Source organism: Petromyzon marinus, chromosome 1 (genome assembly GCF_048934315.1).
Source record: "Petromyzon marinus isolate PM22_M1 ecotype Great Lakes invasive population chromosome 1, UKy_Petmar_22M1.pri1.0, whole genome shotgun sequence".
Taxonomy (NCBI): Eukaryota; Metazoa; Chordata; class Hyperoartia; order Petromyzontiformes; family Petromyzontidae; genus Petromyzon; species Petromyzon marinus.
Window position 1 is genome coordinate 14,097,717 of NC_133667.1, and position 19,469 is coordinate 14,117,185.

Consider the following 19,469-nt stretch of genomic DNA (forward strand, 5'->3'; position numbering starts at 1 on the left):
CTTAATGCAAGGCACCCACTTTTCTCTAGTACATCAAATTTGATTGATTCTGTGGTCAAATTAATGTATGCAAATAAAACTATGCAAATAAAACTGTATTTTTTTGACATGGAAATCAGACAAATATATTAAGACATGCTATATGCCAAGGCGTGTCCTTAAATGTCTTTGCACAGAAATGCATTTTGCAGAACTAAACGTTTATTTGTCAAAGAGAGCGCTTGTGGGGGCTGATGCCCCCCCCACTCCCCACTATGTGGGGGCCGATCCCCCCCTCCCTCACCACGAGCGGGGGGGGGGGTCGCCACGTCTACTTGGTGGGGGCTAATGCCCCCCCCCTTCACTCCCCATTAGGTGGGGGCCGACCTCCTCCCCCTCCTCGTGCGTCCTAACCGCGTGGATTACGTAATTGTTTGACTCGCCGCTGTGCGGGGTTTAATTAATAATTTCCACTCAGCCGTTGTGTCAACAAGGCGACCGCTCCCGTGCGGTCTGGATATTAATAAATTAATCGGCGCTCGCGCGCGCCCCCCACCCACCCACTCACGTGTGTCTCACCGTTAACACCGCGGTGCACGCACAGACACACGTGACACTAGAGCGTGTCTCACCGTTAACACTGCGGTGCACGCACAGACACACGTGAGACTAGAGCGTGTCTCACAGCTAACACTGCGGTGTGCACACAGACACACGTGACACTAGAGCGTGTCTCACAGCTAACACCGCGGTGTGCACACAGACACTAGTGACACTAGAGCGTGTCTCACAGCTAACACCGCGGTGCACGCACAGACACTAGTGACACTAGAGCGTGTCTCACCGTTAACACTGCGGTGCACGCACAGACACTAGTGACACTAGAGCGTGTCTCACCGTTAACACCGCGGTGCACACACAGACACACGTGACACTAGAGCGTGTCTCACCGTTAACACCGCGGTGCACACACAGACACACGTGACACTAGAGTGTGTCTCACAGCTAACACTGCGGTGTGCACACAGACACTAGTGACACTAGAGCGTGTCTCACCGTTAACGCCGCGGTGTGCACACAGACACACGTGACACTAGAGCGTGTCTCACAGCTAACACTGCGGTGTGCGCACAGCTACACGTGACACTAGCGTGTGTCTCACAGCTAACACCGCGGTGCACGCACAGACACTAGTGACACTAGAGCGTGTCTCACCGTTAACACTGCGGTGCACGCACAGACACTAGTGATACTCGCCTGTGTCTCACAGCTAACACTGCGGTGCGCGCATAGACACGCGCCGGCGCGGGCAGCCGTTTATATTTTAATATGCGCGCGCGTCACACCCACACTGATTTATAGTCACCCACACACCGTCGTACGCCAATCGCTGTCCCACCGCTCTTCACAGGCACACATGCACCACGTCAGTCTGTGCTAAGATTTATTTCTCGGAGCGAATAGGGGACCCCTGTTTATGGCCCCCTTCAGGCAGCACCCTTCGGACAGCGCCTAACCTCCTATCACCTAGCCGTCGCAGAGTGCGTTTACCCTCCAAGCTCGAGCTGGGCTGACTTGCCCCCCCCCCGTACCTACTCACCTCTTCAGCTGCACGATGGGGGTTGGGGAAGATGCCCGCCTCGGAGACTTTGCCTGGACAATCGTTTTCAGCTGCACCCTGCAGGCGTCTCACGGACGCTGAGGGCGGCTGGTATTCTCTCCCACTCCAGAAGAACTCTGACTCTGATCCAATTTGCCCTCCTTCCCCCCTTATGTTCCCAAAGCGTGTTAACCCCCGGGTCATGTGACATCATCCTGCGCATCCAATCGAATCCTCTTTGTGGACGTTTTGAGCGCTCTGACCGTTGGGGGGGGGGGGGGGGGGGGTCGCGTCAACCCCCCCCTTCCCATTGTCTCTGTACCTGCTTTCCCCGCGGTTGACTCACTGATAATCCCCTCGCTCCCTCCAACTTAAATCAACTCTTATCTGCCTAGGGGCTTTTCCCTCCCACCCCACTGTTTACACTGCTGCTGGGTGCTGGCCTTGAGGTCCCACCCCCCCCCCCCCCCCCCCCCCGTGTTGTGTATGCTTCATATCGACCAGCTTGTAAAGCTCTATGCTCCCTTTTTGGGGAAGCCACCATGGAATCCAGTCTGGGGGGCTCAGCCAATTTCCTGGTCCGGGGAAACCGTAGAAGTCCCTGTCAATGGGGTCCTCCGGTGAAAACCCATCGCACCAGGTGAAAAAAACACTGGCTACACATTAAATGTCTGCACGGAAATGGATTGCAGAACTGGCGTTTCTTAAAAGGGACCGGTAGCATGCAATTTGTGTGCACATTGATCTTGTTGTGACAGTAAATGTTTTATGTTTACCGGTTGCATGAACACGTGCAAGTCTTGTACAAAATTCCACAACCAAAAAGGGGTTATTATTGGGTGTAATGCTTTTATTTAAACACAGCTGCATAGTTAGTATATGTTACACATCACCATGCAAACTTTATACAGGAACACATTTCATCATGAAAACCTATATTCAATGTAGGTGCCCCAAGTGAGCTTTTAAATGATAATTATGCGAGGTGGCTGGGTAGTTGAGCTGGCTGCACTTAGTTCGTGGGTTAAAATCCAGGTTTTTTATCCACTCATGATTAAATCGAGTTCCCACGTGTCGCGAGTTGGTGGTCTCGGTCTGGTCACCAATAACTGCAGCAAAAAAATCCATCATCAAATTGTGTTCTGCACTTAAAATTGGCTAAATTAAATTTGCTTTTGACTGTCTGGAAATATGGAAGGGAAAGTGCTCCCTACCCTCTACTGGTGTGGACCATCGGTCACAGGAAGGGATTTTATCTGCTTAAAAACTGTCCAATCTCTGGCATGAAAGTTTCCACTTGTATGCTTTGCCTCATGAGATGACAATAATAGCAAAATTGGTATAAAAAAAAATCAGGAAAACATGTAAAATCTATTACGCGCAAAGCAACCGTCGCATTTCTTCCGCCGGTAATTTTTTTGCTTAAGGCCTGTGCGTGCGCTGGTGAGCTTTTAAGTGATGACTCCGCGAGAAGCAGCTGTTGCAAATATCGCACCGGTACGGCCTCTCTCCCGTGTGCACGCGGATGTGCGACTTCAAGCTCCCGCTGCAGACGAAGCTCTGGTTGCAGAACCTGCACTGGTACGGCTTCTCCCCTGTGTGCGTGCGCATGTGGACCTTCAGATTGAAAGACTGAGCAAAGGACCGGTTGCACATCTTGCAGTGGTACGGCTTCTCTCCCGTGTGTATGCGATGGTGGTACTTCAAAAGCGAGACCCACGCAAAGCTCTTCTTACACACCGTGCACTGGTATGGCTTATTCGCCGACTTAGCAGTCACATTTAATTTTGGCGAACGGGAAGTCGCACCCATTAACATGTAAAGCTGGTTGTCCGATGCATCGGGCTCATCAGCAGCAGGAACTTGCCCATCGATTGGAAAATCCTCTATACCATTCGGGCATTCTTGTTGCCCGATGAAGTGTTGAGTTTTTAGGGGATTGGGCATAAGCAATTCACCCGGGGACATGTCTTGCATCTCTTCTGCTTTAAAGTTTCTTTGCATTTTACCTCCAGTTTTCTGATGCGGATTCTGATGCTGCAGCTGTGAACATGAACCAATGTTGTCAGCGTTTGAAGAAACCACATCTTGTATGATGAACCCTGAATCATCTTCAATGCCACAAGCACCTTTGATGGGGGAAAACCATAAAAATGCGTCATTAACCCTTTGCCGTTCCGATGACGTACTGAATAAAAACTGTGTGTGGGCATCGTCAAGAAAAGTGGGCTTGGGCAGTACACTCCGCTAAAGCGGATAAGGGCCATTGGTCGAGACCAAAAAGAGCGGTAGCCAAAGGAGGGACCACGTCCGAGATGACGTCCACCATGGAGATGCAGCAATTAAATAATCTTGTGTGCAGATGCTAGATGGATTTTCCATTACAAGATAGTGACGTATGGTGACGACTTACAAAAGCCTTCACCCAGAAATGGATTGATCATGGCTAATGATTATGAACTACAAACAATACCTATGATACGACTGCAGATATTTCCGTGATATTTAAGTGAAGGGAAAAATGTCAAACTTGGACTTCGATTAGCATGGTTGGCTAAGTATGGTGGCGGAAGAATTTCAACATACATACACACAGAATTTAGCTTTACCTTCAAGGGCCTCCAATTTTATTGAAGACGATGCGTCCACAGCGTCCATAGCGTCCACAGCGTCCGAACCTCCCACGTCTGAAATTAAGTTTTCTCCATCCTCGTCTGCATAAAATCACAATGCGCCAGGAGCTTAATTTCCCAAAACTAAAGTATTCCTTTACATATTAATGCCAGATGTGATATCAAATAATTAATGTACAGATGTGTTGCTAAATCCATACACCACATAGAGTAAAACCTCTCAAACCCAGACTCGAGTAACCTAGAATTTGGAGTAAGTCAAAGGCTACTTGAAATCACCACTGATAAATTAACAAAAAAATTACGAATAGAACTCTGACCGTAACACTGTTTGTGCACTAATGAAGTTAGTTTAGTAGGCAAAGGTGTGTGTATGTGCACTGGTCATTCTAAAGCTGAGTATTTGTCTATGCTAGGTGTACTCTTGCTTTTTGAACTTTAAAATTACATTTTGTAAATAAACAAAATGTAAAGCCTGTCGTAAAATATCTTCAGCTTTCCACATCCAGTGAACCACATCCTTCCACCTCTGCGTCGCAGTGATGAGAATTAAACTGCACGTATTTTTTGTATTTTGAAACTGTAAAAGGTAATTGTAAATATTTAGTTATTTCTGAAGTGATTATTCTGTGGGCTTTTCGGTAAAGCCACGTAGATAGAAAAAATAATAAAAATATCACGACGTTTCGATCGCAACACAAGCAATCATCATCAGGTGAAAAAAATAGCGAGAGAGCTGCCGAGGCAGGATGTTCTAAAGGTTTGAGATGGGTGTAGCCCAAGGGTCATAAGCGAAGTGGGCAGGGCTAGTGAAGAAATTTGCATGTAAATGTAAGATCGGAGAGCTGAGCTACCTCCACGACGACGAAGCTTCGGAGGTGGCCATTGTATTGTGAGAGCTAGCAAGTCAATGTAAGATCGTACAGCCACCGCCACATCAAGGAAAATGAGCAACGGTGGCTGTTAGTGAGACATTTAACCTGTTAATGTAACGCCAGAGAGTCGAAAATAACTACTACACATCACAGCCAGTTATGACTTAACCTGGTTAATAACGTCCTTCCAACGATTGCTCAGTTTGTACCCATCGTCTCAGTTGAGCAATAATTGGAAGGACGTTATTAACCAGGTTAAGTCATAAATGGCAGTGATGTTTAGTAGTTTAATAGTTATTTTCGACTCTCTGGTGTTACATTAACAGGTTAAATGTCTTTACATGCACAGGTTAAATGTCTAACACAGCCACCGTTGCTCGTTTTCCTTGATGTGGCGGTGGCTCTATGATCTTACATTGACATGCTAGCTCTCACAATAAAATGGCCACCTCCGCAGCTTCATGGTCGTGGAAGTAGCTCAGCACTCCGATCTTACATTGACATGCAGATTTCATCACTAGCTCCGCCCACGTCGTTTATGACCCTTGCTTGGGCTACACCCATCTCAAACCTTTTTCACATCCTGCCTCAGCAGCTCTCTCGCTATTTTTTCACCTGATGCGGTCAAAACGTCGTGAATTTTTTTTTTATGTACGTGGCTTTACCGAAAAGACCCAAAGAATGAATTCCTGCAGTCACGAAAGATTTAAGTAAAGATTTATTAAGTTATTGTTATTTCAATATATTCAATGTTAATTGATTGTAAATGTAGTTAAAATTAAGCCATGTATTATTTTGTTTGTAGTTTGCAGGTATCTGCTGAAACTGAAAAGATTATTTCCCCAAATAGTCTGGTTTTGAGAGGATATAATTACCGTTTGGTGTGTAATCATTATTTTCATTCATCGCAATGTTCTCAGGATGGCCAACCAAAGCGGTTGAAGGTGAGCCAGCAGGACACGTTCTCTTGTTATCAATGTTTCCCATCCTCTGTACAGACAACAGCAGCTCCCGGCTCAAGCCGCTGAACAGCGTGAGCAGCACGTCCACCAGGCCTCCCAGCATCACATCGCCAGGGGAGGAAGCGGCGGCATCGTCCCAGCGCGGCGTCCCAGCGTCGTGGTGCTTAGCATCCTGCAGGGCCTTCACCACCTGCCGCAGCACGGCGTAGAAGCCGAAGGGCAGGCGGTCGCGCGCCGTGGCCAGCAGCTCGGCCTGCACGAGGCCGTCTCCGACGCAGGCACACAGGACCCCGTAGTCCCGGATGCCCAGCTCCGAGTCCATGGCTCGGGCCACTTCTGCGTTCACGCCCTGCGTCTCCAGCCATGCCAGGAAATCCCCGCTCGACTCCAGCTGCGGGGAGGCCACTACGCACGCCATCTGGGACACCAACGTTAATTCAAAGGGATTCCTTACTCAAGTAAGCAATCGACGGCATTCATTTCCTCTGGCAGCAAGTAGGCGAAGGTGTAAATCCACATTCAAATGGCAGCGGCAAGTTTTTCTGCTGATAAATTACATCCTAACCATTAGTTACCATTTAAGTGTCTAATGTCCATGCAAATGCAGGGCAAGAATATCAGTCCACTGTCTGTAACCTCTAAACCATAACTTGAACTTCTAATCCTAAGTCCTAGCTCTAACCTCTAATCCAAGCTTTTAATTCCTAATCCTAACCCGTAACTTAAACCCTAACTCTTTACTCTAAGCCACGACATAAAACCCCCTAATCTTACAAAAAAACTGGGTACTTGTCTGTTGCAAGGAATTTGGTGCTATTGTGCTAATCTTATGCAACAACCGAAGCAACATCTCCCTGCATATTTCAATGACCGAATTAGAGAGGACCACTTGCAACCTAAGGACTGTGATTGGACAAAAATACATCTGGTCTATACCGCAATTGAATAAAAACCTTGAGGAACCGGGCCGCACAGCAGGAGGTGAGCGGTGAGTCCACGCGTGGCCCGCCCATTATTTTATTTACCACTTCCATCCGCGCCTCTTTCCCGCACTGCGCACTTGTCTCAGTCACAGTTTTGGAAAGCCCACAAGCTCTAACCCCTAGTCGCCACAATGAGTAAAAAAACAAACGTTGCTGGAGAGCTTCTTGAAAAGGGGGAAAGACCCAATGATGACCCCCCCCCCCCCCCCGGTTCGTGAAAAAATTGTCTTCCACGAAACCGGTCCCTGGTGCCAAAAGGTTGAGGACCTCTGCTCTAGGGGATATTTATCACTCCTTACGTTAATAAACTGGCCTCAGGGTAGCCACTTGTGAGGTACAATAAACAGGGACAGAATATATCACAATACTAGAAGAGAGAACTGCATGTAAATGTATTATCTTGAGTAGTGGACTTTGCAAATTACAAAGACTGAGACCCTTCACTAGGAGGCCGATCCTGGAACACCAGGATAGGTGGCAACCCTTCCTTTTCCTGGTGGCATTGAGGTAAGAGCATGCAGCTCCCAAGAGGAGCGTTGTGAGTGTAAATCCGTGTTGAGTAGGCCTAACATCCCTCCGAAGTGGAACAAATAAGTACAGTGCCACTTTGTGAGAAAGCTACAGTTGTCTGGGTTGTGGAAGGATCCTGTCATGGTAATGTGGAATTTCCAACACTGGTTAGGGAATGCCAATGGCGATGAGCACTGCCCTCATTGCGTTGTTTGAGCAGAGGCAATTTGACGTTCACACAAGTCATTTTCATACTATTTGGTTCTTTCGGGAAAGTCACATAGGTATAAAATAAAATTCATCAAATCACTACGTTTCGGGCACAACCACAGCAGGAAACAATTGCTGAAGTGGGCAAAAGGGCTGCTTGTAACAAGAGGCTATATAGGCAAGAGAGGGGGGAGGAGCAAGAGAGGGGGGAGGAGCAAGGGAGGAGAGATAGAGGGTCAATCCACTGCTGGATAAGGACCCTGCCACGCTGTGCAGGCGGTTTTTTTTTGGTCCGGTTCAATACAGAAAAATCCACGCGACTACGGGAAGAGAGAGACTCCGCAAACTCCAAATATACAGCAGCAGCAGGCGTCAGGGTCGGGAACGAACCCAAGACCTCCTGCATATCAGGCGAGGTAGGTAACATACCGCTATCAGGGCACCCGGTGGTTTCGTCACAGGCTGCACATTTAGACACCTTGCAACGTATCCATATATACATTAAAAACGCCGGCCACCTGAGTTCGATTCCAGGGCACGGCTCAATCAGTGGCGAGCGATATCAGAACCCCAACCACGTGGGCCCTGCCCTTTAACCAAATCCGCGGATTGACCAGCGTGGTGAAGTATGGGCAAACACCCCCCCCCAACCCACCATGGTGACCAACATCCAGCAGTAGCTTGTGACAGCACGGAATAATTATTGCCGCGACACTAATTCGCAATTCAAGTCCATCAAGTTGACTTCTACCAATTGTGCCCCAAGGCGACCGCACAGTTTTAACACTGCGTAGGCGGAATGACCGTGGCGAAAAATAACGTAAGCATCGCGAACAACACACGACATCAACGTATACCCGTCGTTATTTAATGATAATTATTATTTTGCACAAATATTTAAATCCGAGTTACTTTGTCGTCGAAGATTGGGGTTGGTTGGTGGGTTGGTTGGTGCCCGGAGCGCGGAGGTTGATCGCTCCGCCGCCACCAGCTGATTCAACGCGCTAAGGGACCGTAGCGATTTACCGTGGAAAAATAATATTACAAAAAAGCAAGCCGGCAAAACCACTCTATCGTGTGAGCAAGCTCAGTTGGTATGTGAATACTGTACATTATCTACCATCGTTGTGATACATCGATAATCGCATGCAAATTTGATCTCATGAAAATTATTATGTAGACATAGTTTGAGACATTTACATGTCGAATAACATACAAACTTATTTAAAAAAATATATTCCACTATTGAAATGAAATGTCAAATAATTATTAATAAACTCCTTTAAAATAGTTGTTTTTTTAAACAACGGTTTTATTAACAACTTCGTTTAACTCGCGGTCGAGAAGTACGTCAATGGCGCCTGAGATACGCGGCGCTTACTTTTTGTGCCAGTCGATTCCACCGTTTAGGGACCGCGGCGTTTTTGACCTACACACAAATATATATAAATAAGGCGTCCATACAAAATGTAAATTGCTTTAAAGTAGCGAATTACAGTAATTTATTACTTGATGCCGATTTTGATACAGGCATGCATTGTCACCAGATCTGAGTACGTGTGCAACATGTGGAATTGATTGGACAACGGGAAGTGGACGAAATTTTAATTACAAGGTTTGACCACGACAGAGGAATCAAGTTAAGTAAAACCGTAGAAAAAGGCTGCAAAGTGGACCTCAAAATGAGAAATAAACTATAAACAAAGCTCACGTACACCACGCTTGCTAAACAACTGACAATATATTTTGTGGGGAAGCAACTGGGGTGCATTCCATGGTCAGAGAGAGAGAGCTCTGATTTATGTGGCCGCGTTGGATCGTCTCGGGATGGTGGAAATTCACCACCAAATCAGATCCTTAAACGATCCGAAGCACCTGCCTAAACGCTCAGACAATGAACTCCGGGGACGATGCTCTCTCTGCGCTAACAGGTCGTTCAGTGGTGGGGGGAAGCGCTCTGTCGGGCTCTGCCCATTGAACGAACCCCCTGAGAAACAGCAATATCGGGAAACTGAACTTACTCATGAAGAGCAGCATTGCAATGTGCCTGGATAACCTTTGTTTGAATCAGAATGCATTTGCCTGCTGTGACTGTATGGCTCAGAAGCACAGGTCATCATTGAAGAAAGTTGAATTAAAAAACTGGGATGCGTGCTTTGAATTCCGCTGGCAGAACAAGGCGACACGTGGATGACAGAAGATACGCAGGTTAATGCCCTCAAACTGTTTCTAGACAAGTGAACTTGGGCAGGACACGTCATGACTGTAAGGGATGATGGGAGTGACAGCCAATGAATGGAACTAATCCGAAAAAAAACCCCATCGATCAAGGAAACCAGGTGGTGAAATTAGTTCTTGTGCAGGTGTGATGACCAATGAGAGCAGGTTATGAAAGAGGCTGCAATTTTGATTCAGTGGGGACAGGAAGGGCAATTATTGGGCCAGGAAACAGAAAAGATAACCCATTTAAAGATCACAACTACGGGAAAAGGGCAAGGCAATTATGGGAGAGCCATTATTATTTTACCCCAGGTAAAGCCCACTGAGCTATATAGCTCTTTTCCAGAAGTGACCTGGCCACACATTTATTGCAGCCAAATACTCTCAAACACAGAGGGAAAACCTGGAGGACCCGGAGAAAAATCCAGGCGACCACGGGGAGAACATGCAAACTCCAAATATATAGCAGGCGTCAGGTTCGTGATTGAACACACCACCTCCTGCATACTCGCCGAGGTAGTTAACATCTCGCAACCGTGGTGCCCTTAAGGTAGACAGAGCGGGCCAGGAAATTGGAAAGACAAGCCGTTTAAATAAAGAGGCATCACAGCAGGACAGCACGAGTGTGAAGACAATGAGCTTTTGAGGATGTGAACCCAAACAGGGCATTAGAGGGAACTGGCACGGTGGGAGAGGGAATGAAGGATGACATAGTTGAACAGAAGGGATGGAGTTGGCGCTGAAGTGAGAGGAAGAGGTGATGCAAGGTTCGGGGGGAGAGGGGACGCCGAGGACAGATTGGTAACCATGGGAATGGAGTGCTATTGGATAATGCAGCACGCTGGCATGGAACACAAAAAATATACGGGACAGCAGAGGCAGGACCGCGGAGTGGCAAAATATGGCTCACTTCATAAGACACGCCCACGCACCACATTTAAATTTCGATTTAAAGCTTTCGTGACTGCAAGGATTCATCTTCTTTGGTTCTTTCGGTAAAGTCACGTAGAATGAGAATAAAATAATAAACTAATAAAAGAACACAATAAAATTCTCACGACGTTTCGGCCACAACACAAGTGGCCTTCTTCAGGTGAAAGGAACAAACCTGTCGGAACGACAGAGCTTCAATGAACGTTGTTAAGATTCGTAGCATCTTTTAAGCTGGTTTAGAGAAGTGAGGCACCTTGACAAAGGGGTTTACATATCACACAGGAGAATTTAACATTGAAATAGCTGAGGGATTAGCTTGTGACTGGTCACAGAAATGGCTATGTTAAAGTCAAAGCCTACACATCCACAGAGGCACCTAGTACAAATCAAACAGGATAATTTAGCATTGAAATAGCTGAGTGATTAGCTTGCGACTGGTCACAGAAATGGCTATGTTAAAGTTAAAGCATACACATCCGCAGAGGCACCCCTTGACAAAGGAATTAGCATAGAATTTAGCATTGAAATAGCTGAGTGATTAGCTTGTGACTGGTCACAGAAATAGCTATGTTAAAGTCAGAGCATACACATTCACAGAGGCACCTAGTACAAATCAAACAGGAGAATTTAGCATTGAAATAACTAGGAGAATTTAGCATTGAAATAACTGAGTGATTAGCTTGTGACTGGTCACAGAAATGGCTATGTTGAAGTCAAAGCCTACACATCTGAGCTATTCACAGTAACCGGGTATACACTACAATATATAATGAATACTACATAGTGAACCAATAAAAAACTAAAATATAAATTACCTCAATGTTATCAATAAACTCTATATATTCTCCAATCAGCTAAGCTACCAACAATAAGTCGTTATATATCACAATGCTATATGGCGAAAAAATGGGTGGATTCTTACCCTAAACTTTAGCAACACGGATAGCTACGGGCCCCGTTCAGACGGACGAGTTCATCCATGGTCGGAACAGAGGAGGGGGAGAGAGACAGCTGCGAGGCGCTGTTATACTCCATGTTGTAAACCATACCATTAACCGTGGTGTGAGAGGTATTAAGAGTCAATGCCAGTGAAAGAGCTGCGGTCTGAAGGTCATCGTAAAATACAATTAATTAAGAACGGAAATGGTCTAAAACATTTTTCCAATGGTTACTAAGCCAGAATCCATCTTCTCGGTTGAAATTGTCTCTGTGCTTGTATATGTTAATGGCCTCAAGAACGAATCTCTCATGGTAGCCGGTTGGTTTGCAAAGAACCTCCGTCTTGGAGAAGTCAATGTCATGTGAGCCCACTGAATTATAACAGTGATCTACCACAGCAGAGAAGTTCGTTCTACCGTGTTTCAAGTCTGCTTTATGTTCGCGGATGCGGTCCGAGATATGTCGTTTGGTTTCTCCAATGTAGCTACTACCACAGAGGCACTTTAGTTTGTAAACGCCCGGGTACTGTATGTCTGGAACAGCATCTTTTACAGATGGAACTAGATCACGGATTTTATGTACTGTGTTGAATCGGACCTGGATCTTGTGTTTATTCAGGATTTTGGAGATCTTTTTAGTGACCCCTGCAATGTAGGGTAAGGTGATGGTTTTGAGTGGCTCCACAAGAGGATCCTTCTTCATGACTGGAGTGATGGCTTTGCGGATTGTGTAGTCGGAGTAACCATTAGCCCTGAGTGCCTGGTGTACGTGCTTGAGTTCACTGGTAATGTGTTCCTGGTCGGAAATGCATTGGGCTCTATGGTATAGAGTCTTGATGAGGGAGTTCCTCAGGGATGGATGGTGATGGGAATCCGGTTTCAAGTAAGCATCTGTATGGGTAGCTTTCCTGTAAACAGAGTGGCTCATTGAACCATCATGTCTCCTTTTAATTAAGACATCCAAAAAGGGTAGTTTGCCATCTTTTTCGACCTTCATGGTAAACCTGATGGCTGGGTGTATGGAATTGATGTGGTTGCGGAATTGGTCTAGAGCAGGCTGGCCATGTGGCCAGATGACAAAGGTGTCATCCACGTACCTCTTCCATAAGGTCGGGCGTAGAGTGGCAGTCTGGATGGCGTCAGTTTCAAATTTTTCCATGAATACGTTGGCTACAACCGGAGACAGGGGGATGCCCATTGGGGTGCCCTTAGTCTGTTTGTAGAAAGTTCCATCCAGGTGAAGTATGTGTTGGTTAAGCAATGTCTCACCAGGGGGGGTACATCAGTGTGCAGTCCTTGATGAACCAGGTCTTCAATGATAGCGATGGTGTCAGGTACCGGGACTTTGGTGAACAAGGACACCACATCAAAACTGACAAGCAGGTCGTCTGGGGACAGGGAAATGCCTTTGATTGTCGATACCAGGTGAGTAGAATTTGGTACCGCAGAGGTGGTTTTTCCAGTGAAAGGTCGCAGTATATCAGCAAGAAAACGTGCCAGTTTATAGGTGGGGGAGTTGATAGTAGAGACGATGGGACGAAGAGGTGTATCTTCTTTGTGTATCTTTGGAAGGCCATATAATCTTGGTGGTCTGGCAGCAGAGGGTTTCAACGAGAACTGTTTGGTCTGATCAATTAATGCTGTTGAATCAGAGATGATTTTGTTCGTTTTGGTAACCAGGCTGTTGGTGGGATCTCTTTTTATTTTTGTATAGCTGCCATCGTTGAGTAGTTCTTAAATTTTGTTGTTATATTCTGTTTTGTCCATGATGACAGTGGCATTGCCCTTGTCGGCTGAGAGGACGACAATACCATCTCTCTTTTTTAATTGAGATAATTCAAAACGTTCGTCTTTGCTGATGTTGCTGGGTGGCAACTTAGCGCTTTTGAGGGTTGCAGCGATTTCAGATCTTGCTACGTCTGCAGAGATGTGACTCAAGTCCTTGAGTGCAACGTCGACATGGGCAATGATATCATTAACCGGTAAGTGTCTTGGTGTGACAGCAAAGGTTAGACCTTTAGCTAAAACGGATTTCAGACCATCAGAAATGGAACTGTTACTGCGATTAATTACGACTTTGTTGACGTCTATCTTTTTGGTGTGTGGATCCGATTTTTTGTTGGAGAGTTGATTGAATTTGGAAATCAAATTGTCCCTACATTTGGTCGACATAGTGGCAGCCGAAGAGGTAGTCATATTGTCTACATGTTCCCAATCCGATGTAGACATTGTTGCTGTCAATGTTAAGTGTGATTTGTAGAGTGTCTTGTCTAACTGATCGAGTTCGGTGCATGTAAGTCTGTGTATGCTTTAACATAGCCATTTCTGTGACCAGTCACAAGCTAATCATTCAGCTATTTCAATGCTAAATTCTATGCTAATTCCTTTGTCAAGGCGCTTTGTTTCTTCTCACACAGCTTAAAGGTCACGATCTGAGCATGGCTTTTTCGCTCCAGCGCTGTCCTCCAGACAGTCTCGTCCCTTCACCTGATGAAGGCCGCTTGTGTTGTGGCACGTACACCACCTCTTTCCTAAAATCCGCCAATCAAATGCTAATTTTTATGCTAATTTCTTTGTCAGAACACCTTGTTTGCTCGCACACAGGTCCAATGTCTGAGCGTGGTTGTGTTTCACTAAATTCTCCTGTTTGATGAGTACTAGGTGCCTCGTTGAATGTATATACTCTAACTTTAACATAGCTATTTCTGTAACCAGTTACTAGCTAATCACTCAGCTATTTCAATGCTAAATTCGTTGCTAATTCCTTTGTCAAGGGGTACCTCTGCGGATGTGTATACTTTAACTTAGCTATTTCAATGAGCCATTTCAATGCTAAATTATATGCTAATTCCTTTGTCAAGTCGCTTGGTCTTCTTTATCTTCTCACAGCTTAAAAGTCGTGATCTAAGCGTGGCTTCTTCCACTCCAGCGCTGTCCTCCAGACAGGCTCGTCCCTTCACCTGATGAAGGCTGCTTGTGTTGTGGCCGAAACGTCGTGATTTTTTGTTATTTTATTTTCACCTACGTGACTTTACCCAATAGAACCAAAGAGTATGGATCCTAGCAGTCACGAAAGCTTTAAATCTAGAACAAATATAACCAGTCCGTCAACAAATGTATGATGGATGTACATCAAATCTATATACAGAAATAATAGACTCACTTTTTGTCTCATGGCTCTTACATTACAAGCCCCTAATTGGCTAGGCAGGGAACATACCAATTACTCTTAACTTTAACCTTAAGAGCCACAAACTCTAAATAATAATCTTTACTTATAACAATAATAATTTATTGTATTTCTGTCACTTATTGGCTTTCTTGAGCCTTCTCTTTATCTTATCCATGTACTTTCATGCTGCTTCTTGTAACAGATAGAGCTTTTTAAAAGGTCGCTCTAGTGTGCTGAACTTCGTTTTAACACACACACACACGACAGACTGAACTGTTGGAGTCTGGCATGCTCTTGATAATTCTTCTGGCTGAAGCGGATTAGGTCGATCTCAGCCTGGGTCTAATGTTCCACTGTAAGCAGTTCCTTTGAGTTTCTGCATGCACTGCTTGAGAAGTATATTCTCCCTCTCGGGGTTACTTTCAGCCTGACTGATTGTAGCTCGATACTCTTTTATTTAATTCCTTAAATGCAGCAGAATCACTTTCAGTTGGAAAAGCCATGCCATTGCTCTCTTCAGATGATACCAACTTGAGTAGTGATTGACAAGTCTGTTCACTGGATTAGAGTTATCTTTGATACTGAGGAGATTGACTCTTACCGACTTCTTTATGTCATCATCATCTGAGTTTTGACTCATTTGAATTGGTCGTTCTGGCCATTCACCCAGGAATTTGGGTCCCTGAATCCATTTTTAACTTTTTATGAAGTTATCAGCTTTCAAACCTCTTGAAGCATGATCTGCTGGGTTTACAAAGGTATTGATATACTTCCAATGGGTCGGTTTTGTGGCCTCACGGATTGTAGCGATCCTGTTTGCCACAAAGGTCTTGGAACGAGTGGTTTCATTCTCTATGTACTTCAGCACTGCAGTGCTATCCATCCAAAAGGTAGGCTCTTCGAGCGGCACTTGATGTTCTTGTCTGAGCATCTTATCCACCTTTATGGCTCTTTCTTCTTCTGTGATAGACGGTATGACAACTCTGCTGTTGCTTACCCACTTTGTCAAGTTGAATTCCTTACTAGAACACAAAGTTCGGAGATCTCTTGACAGGGTGACAACACGGTCTTCAGATGACACAGGCTTCAAGCAGTCGTCGTTGTAGACGTTTCTGCATACTATGTCAACCGCCTCTGGTGTTGACTCGGTTCTTCCATCTTCGGCTGTTCTTCTCAGTGCATAGGATGCACAGCTGTGTGATGATGTGGCTCCAAACAGGTGCGCAGTCATTCTGTACTCCTCTGTGGCTTGACTCAGGTCGCCATCGGGCCACCACTCGATGTCCGCCATCATACCCCAAAGTTCCTTCCCAAATCTGGTCAACACACCATTGAGAGTGTTGGCGAGATTGGGTCTTTGGAGAAACTGCTCATTCAATGAGGTTCCTTGGTATGTTGCAGTGCAGTCGAAGACTACACGGATCTTCTTTTTCTTCGGGTGGTACACCCAATGATGAGGAATACACCACACTCTTCCGTCTTCTCGTTCCAGCTGCCTTTTAGGCACTTTCACAGCAAAGCCCTTTGCAGTGTCTCTCATGAAGCTTTTGTGGTGCTCATGGAAATCTGGGTTCTTGCTCGGCCTTCTCTTGAGACTGCTGATGCGCTGCCTTGCAACGCAGCGGTTGTTCAGCATTTCCATCTTCTCACTTCTCAATGGCAAACCAGTGGTATAGTGTCCATCGACCAGCTCAGCTGACCTTGTCACAGATTGCATGAACTGATGGTCGTCTTGTGACATCTCTGGTTTGTCCTCGCAACTGCGTTCTGAGAAGTCTGTGTTGTATTGTTGGACTAACAGTTCTTCAATGTTTGAGATGGAGATACAGTTTGCTGTGAAACGTTGCCATTTTCCATTGGCATCTCCTGTTCTCAAAGGTCCGTTCAACTACCCAGCCAAGAGTGGTCTTGATTGCATCGGGTCCATCACCTTCACTATTTATCACCTTCCATGGTTCCAATGCTTTGTGTGCATTAGTTCCTATCAGCAGGCCTATCTCTGCCTCAATGCATGGGAGGTGCACTTCTCTCAGACAGGGCCATCTCTCGACATTATGCGGTAGTGGTATGTTTTCTTTCTTCACTGTAATGTCACTGTGGGTGAAGACCTTTGGCAGGTCAAAATAATCTCCCTCCTTAAGTCCACTCACTTCCAGGTCTTACAGGATATAACCGTGTACCAACTTCTCCGGACCCATGGTTCGCAGAAGGATTTCAGTCTTCCTGCCTCTGACGTTGAGTTGTTTCCTCAGGGTTTCAGTACAAAACGTTGCTGAACTCCCTGAATCCATGAACGCGTATATTGTATACGTGGGTGTGTGAAAATTTGATGCAAATAATGAAAAGTAAATGAAATTTGCATAATTAATCCGAAATTATGTTAATTTGCGCAATTAAGCATATAAATTATGCTAATTCGAGAGGTAATCGTATTAAGTTATACAAATGGGTATGGTTATGTGAATGATAGCCTTATTGATAATCAGGCCCCGCCTCGTTGACGAGGTGGTGTTATCAATCGGGATAATGCAATCAATCGTATGCAGTTATGCTAGTGTCAACTTGGCTTCGTTGTCTAACTTCGTGTTATCGATCAGTACAATGATCCTCGCTTTGACATTCATTGAGTGGAGTAGTGTGTTTATGTCTTAGGTCCCAAGTTCATATCTCACTTTAACATTTACTGAGTATGGATTAGTGTGTTTATGTTAGGTCACCAAGTTCATATCTCATCGCAGAACCAGATCTTATGCATAGATTTCAGGAAAGAATCACACGACCACTTCTGCATTAATCAATTTATTTCTAGTTAAACCTTAACTCTAAAAGATACAACTCTCGGCTTGGAATTACAACACCGTATCAACACAGTCTCATCAATGACTGCGTGGTTTCACTTTGACACCAGCACCTGTGGTTAATTCCGCCGCGTAACGCGAGCTATTGGTGAGAGAGAGAGTCGTTAAAACATGCATATGCTAATCTAAATAAAAACCTTAACCTTATAATAAACTATTATACTTGAATTGTTCACGCAGTACCGCACTTATTCATAGATCCATAAGCAACCCTTATCACGTTGTTAGCACATTAGGTCACGGAACAGTTGAGTATTCTGTAGAGTACGCGAGTACGTGCGTGATCAGTAACGAGAAGTACTTAAAGATTATATGACGATATTAATACGAAAAAGGCGATCAAAAACAGTTATTATTTCCAAAGGCACAAATATCTCAACAGATCCATCGGGTAGATTATATGATTACCGGAATGGCTTAGGGTGAGGGGGTGCGGTGGGGTGTGCTCTCTCCCCTGATATCCTTATCTTGGACTAACGTTTAATTAATTGTGGACCAGATCGCCTGATAAGGAAGCCGGTTGGATACGCTACCCCCCCCCCCCCCCCCCCCCGTGAGCGTAGCTCCGTGGTGAAGGTGTCAAGGATTCATTCGTATTGATGGATCGGTTGGTACTTATGCGATTAGAAGTACAGCCCAAAACGAAATATTAAGGAGGAAATATTACGAATATACTTATAAATGACGGAGTGTTTACTCGATCTGCCGCGATGCCTTCACAGCCACTGATGGCCTATGGACTTGAGTAATGGCTTTTGGTTAAGGACCCGTGTATGTTTGAGTGATATGAATTGTTTTGAATAGTCAGTGTTTGGAGTTGAGTCTTTAGGTCAAGGGAACGCCTGATTTGTTGTGTAGTGGAGCAGTGTGCGTCATACGTATCAGTTGATTAGGCTCGGCCCACACTGGTTGACGTAGGCTGACCAGCTGACACGTTGTTGTAGTTGCGATGGCCCCTCGGTAGATGGCACACACAGCACGCTCGTAGCGTGCGCGGGAGGTGACGTTGGCTTGGCAGCTGGCCCACGTTGTTGTAGTTGCGATGGCGTACACAGCATGCTCGTAGCGTGCGCGGGAGGTGACGTTGGCTTGGCAGCTGGCCCACGTTGTTGTAGTTGCGATGGCGTACACAGCACGCTCGTAGCGTGCGAGGGAGGGGAGTCGGCTTGGCCCGGTTGCGCAACCGGCGCGGGCGATGCACGTTCGTAGCCTCGTCACTAAACAGCGACCCTCGCCACCCCGGCGGGCGGCAGAGACCTCCGTGTCGGCAGAGGCCGACCCACGCAGGAGCGAGTTGAGCTGTCAAGCGGGTTTTGCCCGCCTGCAGATGAGATGGGGAGCCGCTCCGATGAGTTGAGCCCCGATGGGGCAGCTCCAGTGAGCCGACCGAACTCAGCTGAGTTCCGGACGAACCGAGTTGAGGTGATGAGCTCCTTGCTGAGCAGCTGAGGAGCTCTGTTGAGGAGCCCCGTTGATGAGTTCCCCAGAACTCTTGCTGATGAGATGGCGAGCTCAGCTGATGGGCTCAGCTGAGCTGAGCTCAGCTGAGCCGAACCGGACTCCGATGAGCCGGCCGAACTGAACTTTCAATGCGGC

General features: G+C 46.0%; 1 protein-coding gene across 4 annotated transcripts; it reads right to left on the reverse strand.

Moving 5' to 3' along the window:
* Nucleotides 1–2,408: 2,408 nt before the first annotated feature.
* On the reverse strand, nucleotides 2,409–19,469 carry LOC116942845 (uncharacterized). Of its 4 annotated transcripts, none has more exons than XM_076068936.1 (4): nucleotides 18,752–19,469; nucleotides 5,963–6,467; nucleotides 4,189–4,293; nucleotides 2,409–3,708 (listed from the first exon to the last, which is right to left on the reverse strand). In XM_076068936.1, exons 2-4 carry the CDS (start codon nucleotides 6,465–6,467, stop codon nucleotides 3,002–3,004), a joined length of 1,317 nt encoding a protein of 438 aa, XP_075925051.1. In that variant the 5' UTR covers nucleotides 18,752–19,469; the 3' UTR covers nucleotides 2,409–3,001. The 4 variants fall into 4 exon arrangements, with proteins under 4 accessions (XP_075925051.1, XP_032811106.1, XP_032811096.1 ...); XM_032955215.2 differs by lacking the exon at nucleotides 18,752–19,469 and adding an exon at nucleotides 8,665–10,481; XM_032955205.2 differs by lacking the exon at nucleotides 18,752–19,469 and adding an exon at nucleotides 8,408–8,658.